This window comes from Pristis pectinata, chromosome 15 (genome assembly GCF_009764475.1).
Source record: "Pristis pectinata isolate sPriPec2 chromosome 15, sPriPec2.1.pri, whole genome shotgun sequence".
NCBI classification, from domain to species: domain Eukaryota; kingdom Metazoa; phylum Chordata; class Chondrichthyes; order Rhinopristiformes; family Pristidae; genus Pristis; species Pristis pectinata.
The window spans coordinates 2,624,354-2,639,826 of NC_067419.1; the positions used below are offsets into that span (position 1 = coordinate 2,624,354).

The 15,473-nt window shown below is 42.2% G+C and overlaps 1 protein-coding gene across 1 annotated transcript in view; it reads left to right on the forward strand.

Annotated features, from left to right (window-relative positions):
* Positions 1-15,473, forward strand: part of LOC127578524 (thromboxane-A synthase-like) — a 163,310-nt gene that overhangs the window by 40,227 nt on the left and 107,610 nt on the right. The window contains 1 exon segment of the mRNA XM_052030664.1: positions 4,929-5,022. Coding sequence (XP_051886624.1) covers positions 4,929-5,022 — 94 coding nt within the window.

A 15,473-nucleotide genomic window follows, 5' to 3' on the forward strand; every position in this document is an offset into this window, starting at 1 on the left:
ACTGTCTTTTTCTGATTAAAAACTGTTTCTCATTTATGCTGTGATGATATGAAGAGACCTTTTCCAGAATTTGGTGCAATTCTATGCAGTCTTTTTAAAATGCAGTATGTTCAACTCTAAGTCATCCGAATGCTGATAATCACATGCCATTGACGCAAGACGAAAAGGTGTTTCCCTTTTGTCCGAGGCATGCATTTTTGAAACTCCCTTCTAACCCCAGGATGTCCTAACTAACTAATAACTCGTTGAGTGTTTCATATTCATTGTTGCAGTAAGACACTGCAATGGTCAATTTACACAAAGCATAGTTCCACGGAAAGCAATGTGATAATGGTCAGCTTTTTAACTTATTGATGATAGTTCAAGAATTGGTCATTGGTTTGTTATTGTCAAATGTAGCAAGATATAATGAAAAGTTTTTGTTTGCATGCTATTCATACAGGTCATTCCATGCATAAGTACATCAAGGTAGTACGAAAGGAAATAACAAATAACAGAATGCAGAATATCGTGTTACAGTTACAGAGAAAGTACAGTGCAGGCAGGCAAGTGCACGGTCCATGATGAGGAAGATTGAGAGATCAAGAGTTCATCTTTATTGTATAAGAGGTCCATTCAAGAGTCTGATATCAGTGGGGTAGAAGCTGTCCTTGAGCCTGGTGGTATGTGATCTTAAACTTTTGTATCTTCTGCCTAATGAGAAGGGGGAGAAGAGGGAATGACGGGTGGGAGGGGACTTTGATTATGTTACTGATTTCCTGAGGCAGTGGGAAATGTAGACAGGATCAATGGAGGGGAGGCTGGTTTTCGTGATAGACTGGGCTGTGTTCACAACTCTGTAATTTCTCGCGGTCTTGGGCAAAGCAGTTGCCGTACCAAGCTGTGATGCATCTGTATTCTATGGTGCATCCATTAAAATCGGTGAGGGTCATTGGGCTCATGCCGAATTTCCTTAGCCTTCTGGAGACGCAGAGGCGCTGGTGTGCTTTCTTGGTGTAGCATCCACGTACCTGATCAGGTCAAGTTATCGGTGATGTTTACACCAAGGAACTTCTCACTGAGGAAGCTCTCAACCGTCTCCACCTCAGCACCATTGATACAGGCAGGATAAATATTAGTCAAGAAAGTTTGTGCTTTTCCTTGAAGCAGTGCTGGATGATCTTTTGCAGAAGACACGGCAAAGGCCAGCACATCAGATACAGCAGCTGCCTTTCAGTACCATCGATGTGCAAACTAGAGGTGGTCCCATAGCAAGACCTGTCTGCTGTTATCAGTGTTTGCTGAACCCTGAATATAGGCAATATATTCACCGAGGAAAACGTGTGATGAGCACCATATACTTCAGTCATTGTTCCATTGCATCTAAATGAGCCAGGTTTGGGAATGTGGGCCAGGTGTGTGACTGGATCCTGGGATCACCAGTGTGGGCCAGGTGTGTGCCTGCAGCCTGCGGTTCCCCAGTGTGGGCCAGGTGTGTGGCAGATGAGCAGCTGGAGCTGGAGGTCAGGAGTGCGGTAAGAACTTGGGCTAAGTGTGCGGCCGGAGCCCAGGGGTGGGGAAAGTAGGCCTGGTGTGAGGACTGAGCTGAAGGGGTTTTGGGGAGGTAGGCCGATGTGCAGCTGGTGCCAGGGGTGGAAACCTGGGCGAGGTTTGCCGAGCCAGGGGTTGCGTGACTGTATTGGGAACGTGCGCCAATTTCATGACCAATACAATGGTGTGAGGCCGGCATTGGGAAAGGGCAGCCAGCTCAGGAGCAGATACACAAGAGAGTGTGCGCAGGGACTCCTGAGCCTGGGATCATGTGTGCACGTGCGTGTGCCTGTGCCTGTGCATGTGTGCACATGCATGTGTGCACATGGGTGTGTGTGCGTGTGTGGAGACTGCAGATGCAGGAATCTGAAGCAACAAACAATCTGCTGGAGGAACTCAGCAGCTCGAGCAGAGGGAGGAAAGGAACTGTCAATGTCTGTGATGGAAACCCCGCATCCGGACTGTGTGCGCGTGTGCACGCATGTCTATGAGCGAACGAGTCCTCAAATGCTGCGTCATACCTGCACCTGTGAATATGAATTTCCATCCAGCAGAGCTGACCCACTAGATCAAGACCTTGCTGTATGATGCCCATGTAGTAGTTGTTGTGCAGTGGTCACCCTACGTTAAAAGAAACCATGCACATCCAACTTCCAGTCTGCAATATGAAGCCTGGGTCCTGGATTATCAGGAAATCTACTGCCATCCCAACTACCCCAGACCTGATTACCCTCTCCACTATCGTAGCTCAGGAACTCAGATATTTTGGCATGGTTGTACTGAATGAGACAGGTCAGGCAGGAGGTTGTCAGAACAAGGTGATGGGTACGTGTTTTATCGTTAGTGTTATGCTTATAATGATTCAGCAGGGATGTTTCTTAACGCTGTACAAGGCAACCCCTACCTGAGAGTTAACACTGTGCCCCCACCCATTCCTGGACGCCAACCTAAGGATTTACCTTGGTGCTGTGAACAGATTAGATCCGCAGTGGGAACGTAGGTTGTCGCACGAGGTTTTGCAGGAGACTATGCTCAGTTAAGCCAGGGAATTAAAATCCCCGATTGCAAAGGACTGGTGGGTTTCCCTCCACCTCAATCTCCCAGCTCCACCAATTCTCTTGGATCATCTCCTTGATGACTTGTTTCCACTCTGGGATTTAAAAATGTCTTCTCATCAAATATTCTAATTGCCTGCTTCTGCCCTAATTTAAACGGAGCAGTTTGTTTACATTATGAATAAGTATTACCAGGATTTCCTGCAGTTTGAATGTTGGATCTTAAAAATTTAAGAGAGGTCCTTCTTTCAAGTACAAAGTAAATCAATCGCTCAACTATTTTTAAGTTTAAATCATTTCCCTTTCCAACCGCAAGGGACAAAACTTGCAATGTTGTTTTGGGATTGGCTAGCTGCATTTCTTGGGCATGTGCTGGCAGCTAACAGGTATCCAGCATTACAGCAAATGAATTCTTAGTCACTGTTATGTCCTGTGCTTTCAGGTGTTTCCTTATGTCATGCCAATTAAATGTAATAGCTGGTGTTGGATAGCTGTTAAGTGGTTACCTCAGGTGGAGTTTAATGCACTTGCCCAATTTTTCAAATGCTTTTTCCTCTGAAAACTTGGTCTCCGTCTCAGAAATGTTTTACGCGTGAAACAAAAGCTTTTGTGCATTAAGAATGCATTCATTCATTTAATCATCCCGAATGCACCTCAACCTGTTCTGATGAAGGCTTTCTCTCAGACCTGAACTGCCTGATCCACAGAATTTTTCCAATATTTTCTGTTTTTATTTCAGATTTCCAGCATCTGCAGATTTTTTTTTAATTTTCACTTGCTGATTTTTGAGGCAAAAGAAGAGGGTGGTCAGGGAACATCTACACATACCATAAATTTTTCATTTATCATTGGGCTTCAGTGGATTGATATGGAAATTCCAGTGCACAGGAAGGCAAGGGCCTACAGAGAGTAGTGGACTCGGTCTGTTGCATCATGGCTCTCCTCATCATCGAGGACATCTACAAGAGGAGATGTCTCAGAAAGGTGGGATCCATCATCACGGTCCCCCACCATTCGGGCCATGCCCTCTTCTCGATGCTACCATCAGGCAGAAGGTACAGGAGCCTGAAGACCCACACCTCAAGGTTCAACAGTAGCTTCTTCCCCACTGCCATCAGGTTCTTGAACTGACCTGAAAAACCTTAATGTTACCTCAGACTATTTCTTTTCCTCTCTCTCAGTCTTGCACTAGTGTTGTATTTATTTTGTACAAATGTAAGTTAAGTATAATTTATGTTAATTTATGATAACTTGTGTTCGTCCTCAGCTTGTGATGCACTGCGTTGCTGCGAAAAGCTAATTTTCGTGGCATTTATACCCTATGCACGTATGCCTATGACAACAATAAACTTGAACTTCTCATTGTAGCTTTGCTTCAGAGTGTCCTTGGGCTTTGTCAACAGTTCTGTTGGCTGCTGACGTTTTCTGCACTGTGTCACCAACTACACTGGCTTTCCCAGTTCACTGGTTTCTAAATGTGGCCTTGTGCCTTTTAACTGTTTCCACCTTGCATTGATTCTTCTATTGCCTCTTTACTATGTTATGGCAAAACCTGCCCATCTTGCAGATCCTTGGAACTGTGGATCATTAAACCATATCTGCATCATATAGGAAATGCTCTGATTCAATTCCACCACCAACAGTGTCTCAAACTTTTCTGCAGCAGGCTTACAAATGATGTAGAATTTGGCCAAAATGGTTTACACTGTTGTTTAAACTGACTGAACCGAAGTCCTGGCTTTCTGTGGGTATATCTGCGTGGGTTTCCTCCGGGTGCTCCGGTTTCCTCCCACATTCCAAAGACGTACGGGTAGGTGAATATGGGGTTTAAAATGGGCGGCGCAGACTCGTTGGGCCGGAAGGGCCTGTAACCACGTTGTAAATAAAAAAAAGATATTAAGCTATTTATTTATTAGTCACACGTACATCGAAACACACATTGAAATACGTCTTTTTGCGTTGCTGAGAATGTGCAGGTTTTTCCAACAAGACTCGCATGTAATGTCATCCTCACTGTAAAGTCAGAACATCATCACAAATCTAAAGGATGGGGAAATTGGTGCAAATGGTGCAGGACATCTCTGGTCCTATTGACCAACAAGAATTGGTTTTGATAGGGGTGGAAAAGGGGAGAGAAATTTGGCTAAAAAAAAGTCCTTAAGCTAATTTGAAGTGAGCATAGAAAATGATCTGAGGATCATTAAAGTGCAGCAATGACTTTATTTTTTTTCTGCATTTGGTCTGTTCAGTATTTTCTGTATTTATTTCAGATGTTCAGCATTTGCTATTGTTTGTTTTCCAATTATTGAGGTAATTCCTTTAGTATTGTTCTACTCCTTACAGGTATTCGGTATTTCCAGACTCTCAGTTGAAAAAGATTGGAATCAAACATCCAAAGCCCTATCCCTTTCTAGGCAACCTACTGCTCTATAAAAAGGTAAAATCTTAAGAGAAGTATTACGCAAAGGAAACATTTTAGAGGTGGAAAAGAAAACTTGATGGCAGGCACTGTAGTGTAGCGGTTAGCAATAATGCTTTACAGCACCAGCGACCCGGGTTCAATTCCAGCTGCTGTCTGTAAGGAGTTTGTACGTTCTCCCCGTGTCTGCATGGGTTTCCTTTGGGTGCTCCGGTTTCCTCCCACATTCCAAAGACGTACGGGTTAGGAAGTTGTGGGCATGCTATGTTGGCGCCGGAAGCGTGGCGACACTTGCGGGCTGCCCCCAGAATACTCTACACAAAAGATGCATTTCACTGTGTATTTCGATGTACATGTGACCAATAAAGAAATCTTAAATGAGGCAATCTGAAATATAAAAAGATAAAACATTGTGCATTTTAAATCACAACTGTAAGAAAAGACAGTGTGCTCTCAAACTTGTAGATAAGGAACTACAGTTTGCCGTGAATGATAACACTGAAATTGGTCTTTCCAGAAGGCAAGAATTCCAATAATTTAATGTACAGCTAGATGCTCAGTTGGTCACATCCTGGGTTTCGGTGAAAAGATTAACCAGATAAACTGACTGATGGTCTTCCTCATTGTTACTTACCGTTCTTATTAAAAGATTTCCATTGCATTAATGGGGTTTACATATTGTTTTTCTATAGTTTTCTGATCTTCCAAGTTAAGATTTTCTAGTAACTTGATATTTAGTCACTTTATATTTCATTGTATGTAAAAATCATGAACAATGAAGTAAATTTGCAAAATGAAGGAACAAGGCTTAAGAGCAGGATACCACTGAGGTAGAAAGAAATATGTTGTGAAAGTAATGTTTAAGAGGAGACATCCTTTGGTTTGTAAGACGTGGTTTACAGTTCCAAAGAAGTAAAACAGATAGAAGGAAGGAATTGCATATTTGAAGTCTCAAGGAAGCGAGGTTTAGATGAAGAAGCACGTGGACTGTCTTGATTTTACCACTGTGCTGATCTCGAGATCAAGTGGAGGAGGATGCAGATTTGTGGCAGATTAAAAATAGTGCAATTTTCAGATGTTACTCTAAGCAAATAACAACCTGCACAAGAACGTAAAAGCTTGGAGCAAGAACAGGCTTTGCGACCTCTCATCCCCTTCAGGATAGAGAATTCTAAAGACCCACAGCCCTTTGGTAAAGAAATGTCTTCTTATCTCAGTCAACATTGCTAATCCCTTTTCTTAAAGCAATATCCCCTAGTTCCAGCCTAAGGAAACAGCCTTTCATTATCTATTGTTAATCCAGCTCAAAAATCTCCTCAATAATGTTGTCATTTATTCTCCTACATGAGTGAGCGCTCCATGAAACTTCACTGTCCCCTCCTAGAATTCCACTCCCCCACCCTGCCCCACTTATATTAGCAATCAATCTAGGGAATGTACATTACATCAACTCCAAGGTAAATACATCCTATTAATTCAAAGATCAGTCCTTTTAAATGTTGTCTATACTCTGTATAACTGTAGAAAGACACCTTTATTCTTGTACTAGACCACCTCCCCTCCCATAATAAAAATCAGCATATTATTCTGCCTCCCAATTTCTTGTTCCTCCTGCGTTTACTTCCTTTGTCTCATGAACCAATACATCAAGATCCCTCTGTATACCATTAATCTCATAGTCTGAAATATTATGTTTATATGTTCTCGCCAGCAACCTCATATTTTCCCGTGCTATTCCTTATCTCCATCTGCACACTGATTTATCCTGTTCACATCCCCAATGCAGCCTCTTTGTGTCCTCCTTTGCAATTCATTTTCCAACTTCACTTCTATATTTTCTTCTAATTCATTACTACAACCTGTGAATAAACAAGGCCCCAAGACTGAAACAGCCTGTTTATTCTTTCTGTCTTTTCCCCAGTTCTCTCACCATGCCAATCTATATGTTACTTACTACCTGAAAGCTAGTAAGTTGTATAGCAACCTGTTTTTGTGGTATTTTATCAAATGCCTTTGAGACCATACAAGGTACGTGCACTGATTCCCCTTTAGTTACATCCTCAAAACAAAATAATTGGATTTGTCAAATCATAACTATTCCTGTCTAGGATTCAGACTAGAAGGTTCTTCATCAGTAATTACAATGGTTGAAATGCAATTTGCAGCTCATTACACAAAAGAACATAAGAAAGGGAAACAGGCCTTGGCCATGTGGCCCCTTGAATCTACTCTGATAAGAACACAACTGGTCTGCTTTTTGCCAATTTGCTGCCAAGCCCCATAACCCCTGTAGTCCAAGATTTTATCTTTTCAGCCTCAAATGTACTTGAATGACTTGACATCCACAGCTCTCTTGGGTAAAGATTCATAAATCCCTGGGAATTGAAATTCCTCCTCATTGCCCACACCAGGGGAAGTATCTTCACTGCATTAGGGCTTAATGTCTTCAGTGGATTTTTATGGTGGGAATAGTATATAAAATGTTGAAAGTTATGTCAAATCAATGTTTGTGTATTGATTACATCTGCACAGTCTGCATCAGCACTCTGTGGAGGAGCAGGGTATCATTGATAGAAACTTCCAGATTTCTGCTTTTTACTGCACGTCTGCAGACACCATAACTTGTCAGTTTTACAGAGTAATAACAGCAAGGGCTGACAGTTTTGCCAGAATTGCAACTGCAAATTCACGGCTATTGTGCTAAGATCGTGGCTTCACCAAAGTTTTACCGCCATGCCATATCTAATGTACATCATTCTCCGATTTGAGACCAAACTCACTCACTCCATCTTACCAGAATTTGAGGTTTTAAGATGTCAATTTACAGACAGCCGTTCATTTCACTACATGCTTCCCTCAGAAGCAACGAATTAGTGTGTTTTCAGCCAGTTCCAGTTATTTCTAATTTGTTGCTGAGGTAACAGGTAATTGTTCCCAAAAGGAACCTAATAGATTATCCTGTACAAATTCTACGGCAGCTTACAGTGTCAACTACATATTTACTAACCCAGGAATAGTTGTTTGCATTCACTACGTAATACCAGTTATAACTCTCGCTGATTTGAATCTCTGATTCAGGTTTGCTATTCTGATCTCCTTGAGCATTTTATATCTATTGTTTTTAGAACCAGTTGGAGACAATGTGGCCAAGGCCTTTCAGTTCCTACATACCCGTCAATCATTCTTATTTTAAGAGATGGGGAGTACATTATGTTTAAAAAGTACTCCTTGTTCAAGAAATATGCAAAGAAGATTTGTTTAAATGTTTCACTAGCTTTCTGAGCTTCAGAGAAGTCGGGCTTCTCTCCTGCTAGGCTAATGTATCAGGTCGTCATAGCACGAAACAGGCCTTCACTCCACTGTGACCATGTTGATCATTAAGCATCTATCAATGCCAAATCCTCTGCGAATTCCAAATTCCCTCTTACATCAACTCCCTTACCCCATCTCCCCACCTGATTGTCCTGCCAACTACCTTCACTAGGGTCACTTGACAGGCAGAGTAACCATGGTAATAAAAACCCGGATAATGGCAGTAAGGGGAAGGATCTTAACTCAGAAAATTAAGAAGTAGAATCTCAGGTGGGGCTAAGAAGCAACAAAGAGCAGAAAACATTGGTGCAAATTACATATAGGCATCCAAGTTTGAATGATGATGCAAGACATTGTATATATTTAGAAATTGGAGCTGCATGTGACAATGGTAGTACAACAATCACGGTGGATTTTAATCTAGATATAGACTGGGCAAACCAAATTTTCTAGATCAGTGTGTTGAGAAACCATTGAGGGAACAGTTTGTCAGAGATTAATCGATGACCTGCTGTAGTTAAGGGCCCTTTGGGAAACAATGATCATAATATGAAAGAAGTTCAAATGAAGGTTGAAAATGATTTAGTTCAATCTGAAACCAGGGTATTAAATCTAAGCAAATCACTGTACAAAGCTATGAGGTGTGAATTGGCTGTGTCATCTTGGGAGACTACATCAAAAGGCATGGCAGTAAGCAAGCAAAAGCCAACTTTCAAAGAATTTGTTCATAGTTTACAAGTAATACCTACAGGTCCTCCCCGTGTTATGTCAGGGTTCCATTCCCGTGAACTGTTTGTGACTCATTCTTCCAGTCTCCCAAAAACTCATTCATATGTATGAGCTGTACATAAGTTAGGCATTCATAAGCTGGGCAGGGGGAACGTGTATCTCCTTAAGGTACAAAAACCCAGCAGGAAATATGGTCCAACTGTGGTGAGCAAGAGTAGTTAAAAATATATCAAAACAAAAGGCATATAATAGTGCCAGAAAGAACAGAAAACTTGAGAATTAAGAACATGTCAGAATTCAGCAGAGGAGGACTAAGACATTGAATAAGGGACTGGCAGCAAAGTCTTCATGGAAGAAGACAGAGGACCACCCTCCTGGAAGTAGTGGAGAACAACAGGTTAGTGAGGAACTGAAAGAAATTAGTATCAGTGAAGACGTATTGGACGAATTAATGGGCCTGGAAAGTGATTAATCCAGGACACAATGACCTGCACCCAAGGTTTTGAAAGAGGTAGCAATGGAGATACTGGATGAATTGGTTGCATCTTTCAAAATTCCGTGGATTTGTGAAGTATTCCTATAGGAAACCAAAGTAATCCTGGAACTATGAACCAGTTAGCTTGACATAAGGCAAAATTCTAGAATTCATTGTGCAGAAATGATAACAGGACTTTTAGAAAATAATAGGCCATTAGAGTCAACATGGATTAATGAAAGGGAAATTATGTTTAAAAAATGTATTACACGTTTTTTGAGGTTGCCAATATCACATTAGTTAAGTAGGCCTTTGGAATTAGCATACTTGGATCTTCAGAAGGTATTTAATAAAGTGCCATGAAAGAAGTTATTAAACAAAATTAGAGCATATGGGATTGTAGCTAATATAAAGGGGTGCGTTGCATATTGGCTAACAGACAAAATAAAGAGGCTGTGACAAAAGGGGTTGGACAAGAATTGGTGCTGGGACCCCATCTGTTCACAATCTACGTCAATAATTTGAATGACCGAACCAAGTGTAACGTATACAAGATTGATGATACAAAACTGGGCGTCTTGTACATTGTGAAGCGGATTCAGGACACAGGGACAGGTTAAGTGAGTAGGTAGATAGAATGTGGTAGATAGAATATGATGTGGAAAAAAATTTGAGTTCAGCAGTTTTGGTGAAAAAGGTAGAACTGTAGAGTGTTTTTTTACGTGTTGGTGTCCTTGTAAACTAATCACTGGAAGTTGATATGCAGTATAGGTTATTACAATGCAAATTAGAAATTAGAAAACATGCAATTAGAAAGCAAACAGTATGTTGTCCTTTACTGCAGGAAGATTTGAATTGAAGAGTAAAGATGTCAAAATGCAACTATACAGGGCCCTGGTGAGACTATATTTGGAATATTATGTACAGGTTTGGTTCCCCCGGCTGAAGGAAAATTATATGTGATAGAGGGAGTACAGTGAAGATTCACTAAATTAATTCTTGGGCTGATGAGAGTTTGTCCTTTGAAAAGAGAGCAAGGAGACTTGGCCTATGTTCTCCAGTATTTAAAGAGGTGATCTCATTGAAACATCCAAAGTTCTGAAGAGGCTTGTCATGGTAGAATATTGATTTTTCCCTGGCTGAAGTACCTCAGACTTGAGTCACTGTCTCAAAATAAGAGGTCGCCCATTCAGGGCAAGAAGAAATTTCTTCACACAGATGACAGTGAACCTTTATCCAAGGCTGTGGAAGTTTCACCATTCAATATTCAAAAAACGGATAGATTTTTAGATATTGAGAGATATGGGCTGAGGGCAGGAAAGTGGTATGAAGGTAAAATGTAATCCTATTAGAGGCAGAGCAAGCACAAGGGGTTGAATGGTCTACTTCTGTTTCTACTACCTATGATTCCATGCCTGAAACATTCTGGCCCTGTGGAAATAGTGAAGCATCCCAGCAGAATATTTCAGCAGAGAAAAAGTCACACCACAAAAACTGAAACATGTATCAGAACAGCAATAAAAATGTTACATTTCAGAATGATTTCATTTTTTGTCATCAGAACTTAATTTCCTAAAATAATTTAAATTCCAATGTCCTGACTTCCTGCTTGCCCACGGATCATTTTCACAACATTTTGCCATTGCTTTGCTACCATCCTGTGTGTACTCGTAGGGAGACTCAGTTTGAGGGCATCATTGAGCTGTTTGAAATGTATCCGATTAAAAGGATGGAATTTATTTTTCTTCCTTTGATATTGCATAAGAACAAGAGGCCGTCCAGCCCCTTTTAGACTGTTCAAACTACTCACTTATTATGTAGCTGTTCAGTAAACTCTGTATCCCTGCTTTTGCTCTACTCTCAGTGCCCTTGCTGAGCAAAGGTGTAGTACTTTGTTTGAAATAGGCCTCGGCGGTCTTTTTGCAGAGGGAACTTGCTGTGATGCTGGCCTTTCTGTGAAGACTGTTCCCTGAGTTGCAGAGCTCTAACATTAATGTTGTGCCCCTTGTTCTTGGCTCTTCTCATCAGAAGAAATGGTTTCTCTCTGTCTATCCTATTTAATCCTTTAATCATCTTAAACACCTCAATTATATCAACCTTTAATCTTCTTTCTTAAAGGGAATACAAACCTATTCTGTGCAAACTGAACTTGTAATTTAAGCCTTCTAGCCCTGGGCTCATTCTGGTTAATCAGTACTGCCGTCCTTCCAAAGGCAATAGATGTTCCTGCAGTTTGGTTCTCAGCACTAAGAGCTCGGTAGGTAAACACATGCAGCAGAGCCATGCTGGGCTCTCTCCTGGCTTGATGCCAGTATCGTGTAGTGGCACAGATGACTTTTTATTGGAGTATCATATACATTTGTTTGAAGTAAAACCACACGCTAATGCGGTTCATGTTAAGAAACAAAATGCAGAATTCTAGGTAATATTGTTCTAAATGTACACATTGCTGACTGTATCATGGAACAGCTTACTACACAAATGGGCTCTTTCAGCCCACCTTATCCATATGACTGTGATGCCTATCCATGCTAATCTCATTTGCCTGCATTAGGCATGTATCCCTCCATACCTTTCCTGTCTAAGTATCGGCCCAAGTGCCTTTTAAATGTTGAAAGAGGTGTAGAGGTGTACAAAATATTAAGAGGAATAGATAGAGTAGACAGCCAGCGCCTCTTTGCAGGACAGCAATGCTCAATACAAGAGGGCATGGCTTTAAAGTAATGGGTGGGAAGTTCAAGGGAGATATCAGAGTAAGGTTTTTTACCCAAAGAGTGGTTGGGGCATGGAATGTGCTGCCTGGGGTGGTGGTGGAGGCAGGTACATTGGTCAGATTCAAGAGATTGCTAGATAAGCATATGGAGGAATTTAAAATAGAGGGATATGTGGGAGGGAGGGGTTAGATAGTCTTAGGCGAGGTTTAAAGGTCGGCACAACATTGTGGGCTGAAGAACCTGTATTGTGCTGTACTGTTCTATGATTCTATGATTCTATGAAATTCTATCTGCCTCTCCCACCTTTTCTGGCAGCTTGTTCCAGGTAACCACCACCCTCTTGTGTGGAAAATGTTACCCCTCAGATCGCCATTGAATTTCTCTCTCACCTTAAACCTGTGCCCTCTAATTCGAGGCTGTCCTGCCCTCTGAACATCTCTCTGTTCCATGTCCTTCATCTACGTCACTCTCAGCTTCCTATGTTCCAGTGAGAAAAAAACCCAGCCTATCCAATCTCTCCTTATAACGACAACCCTCCATTCCAAACAACACCCTGGTGAACCTCTTCTGCACTCTCTCCAATGTTACCACATCCTATCCTAGTGTTCATCCTCCTGACTGTCATGTGCAATGGCATTAGTGGGAGTAGTGTGGGGAAGTGCCTGGTCTGGTCTCTTTTGGTTCCTGCTCTCTTTTCCTTCATCTGATGTGTTGCTGTCTGAGCCTCACTACACTTGTAGTTTGGCCAGGTTACTAGTCTCCCCACACACCCTTGATAGTTCAGTGTCTGATGGTCCTCCTTCCAGCAAATTTCTCGAGTTCCCCACTGTACAGGAAGATGCATAATGCCTGGATTTGCCCCAGAACGGGCACACTGACCAGTCACTTACCCATAGCTCATGTTGATGGAGAAGCTTAATGACAGATGGGTAATGTTTCAGTTTCTGCTCTCAGTCTTGCCTTTCGCCTCTCTTGCCTGTTCAGATTCGTACACATCCATAATGTCGATACCTTCGCTTTGTCTTTGGACCTCAGGGCATCCGTGATAGGCACATGCAGATTGAACATTTACACTGCCAACCTTAGTTCCTCCTCTTTGCAATACATTGGCTCTGCAGTGAGGAGTGATAGCTCTGTCTCTGTCCCATAGCCCTTAAAGGCCTGGAACATCTTCAGACATCCTTCCGGCATTCCTCAAAGTCATATTGAAGCATCTGACCCTTGGAACACATTGCAGGATAAAGAACGCCTGACCTTGATGGTGCACACATCAAGCAAAGCCTTCTACAGTGTTCAGTTTTAAGATGCCCACAAGAGCGCAGGAGCAGGAGTAGGCCACTGGCCATTCAATATGATGGTGGCTGATCTGCTTAGGCCTTTGTTCGTTCTTTGTGCCACATCCCCATAACTCTCGATCACTCGATTTCACAAAGAGTTATCTCCCTCCACTTTAAATACTTCCAATGAGATAGCCTCCACAGCCCTGATGCTGAAGGTGATCTGTTCAACATGACTGCTGTGAAGTAACACTGTTTTGCCTTACTAAGAAAAAGCATTGGATTGGGACCTAGACAGCACTGAGATCCAGTTCTTTATCAGTGACCCTCATTCTGAGAAAAATTCCCTGATCAAATTTTCCGATGGCCATCCTGACCATGGTCTCTTGCCTGTCAGCTAATGACTTCATTGGGTTGTGTTTTTTTTTACCCGTCTGCTTACAGTGGAAGCCTCACATAGTGCTTGAAATCCCTGCCATAGATATTATGACGGCCAAGAATGCAGCACGACGGAGGCAGAATTTTGAATTTCAGACGTTTACTCCCCTCGCCCCAGCATTTGCTCTCCGTCAAGTGGCGCAGGGAGCTGGTTAAAATTGAAGCCAATGCCTGAAAAGCAAGAGGGAAAGAAAACTGCTTTTGCAGCTTAAAAGCAAAGCCGGTGTCCCATTTGCAGCCCTGGCAGCTGGTCTGTTCGGCTGGTAGTTGATTTGATTTAGTGTGCAATTGGCAGTTCGGGCTCGCCTTGCATCTCAATGAAAAGATCACTTTCTTGATGCCTCTTGAGCCAGACAGCATTCTCTTTGTTTGGCTCTTGCTGCCTGGCCTATATATAGCCTGTCAGGCTATCACCCCCAACCCCAACCCCCACCTCCTCTGTGTGTAGAATCTCAGGAAAGCAGAGTATGGATGTGTGGGAGTATTGTCCACAGCAACTGCAGATCCTGGCTCTTTTTTGTAAGCTGTTCAATGGCTGACGAGGCAGATAAAACTATTTGTGGCAGTTTTCATTGTGCAACAGGTGACGTTCTGCTAGCCCGCTTCTTGTCCCTCCCCTCGGTGAAGTGCGTAGCGCTCGTTCCCTTTGCACAAATGAACGTTTTGTGCTAGAATATGAAGCCATTATCACTGTGATGCGTTACTGAGAACAGCCCTAAGTGTTTTAGCAACCAGACCTCTGCCACTTCTGCACAAAAAAACACCTGCTGTTGAACCTTTGCAATAAATCACCAGGAAGAGGAGCCCAAAAACCATTTTGTAGACTCTACTCCTTGGAAAGATAGAATTTCGTTTGTTCAAGTCCCTGGGGCATTATTTTCAAAATAATGTTTTGATTATTTGATTAAAATTCTTTAAGGATGTTAAAACTCCAAAGGGGTTCCAAAAGGTAGACATGGAGAAAGCGTCTTCACTATGAGCGAGACCAAAAATGTAAGGCGGTTGCTGACAAGTCTGCTTGGGAATTAGGGAGAAGGTTCTTTACTCCAAAAATAGTCAGAAAGGAGAACTTGCCACCATTGGGAGTATATCGTGTCAATGCTGTGGACGCAGTTAAGAGAAAAGTGAATGAATATGTGAAGGGAAAGTAATGTAAGGTGCTGATGGGGTTCGATTAAAAGGGGTTGCATGGGGTTTAGTGGAACTGAAATTCTCCTATAAACCAGTTGGACTGATGAGCCTGTTTCTGTGTTGTAAATCATATGTCACTCTGTGATCTGTGAACTGTATTGGAACTCCATGTACAGTAGTTCATTCATATTCTGGATGACAAAAAGAAAGAAAAAACCACCTGGCTCATTTATCGGCGCAGCCTTGGGAAGCCGCAGCGGTTTGCTCGAAAGCCAAATCCCACATTAAAAAAAATGCCATCAGTTTTCTTTCACCTCCTTTAGGCAGCATTAAGCAGGTAGCCCCAGCTGTGGTTTGGCAGCCAGAAGTTAAAAACACCAGAGACGATGATCT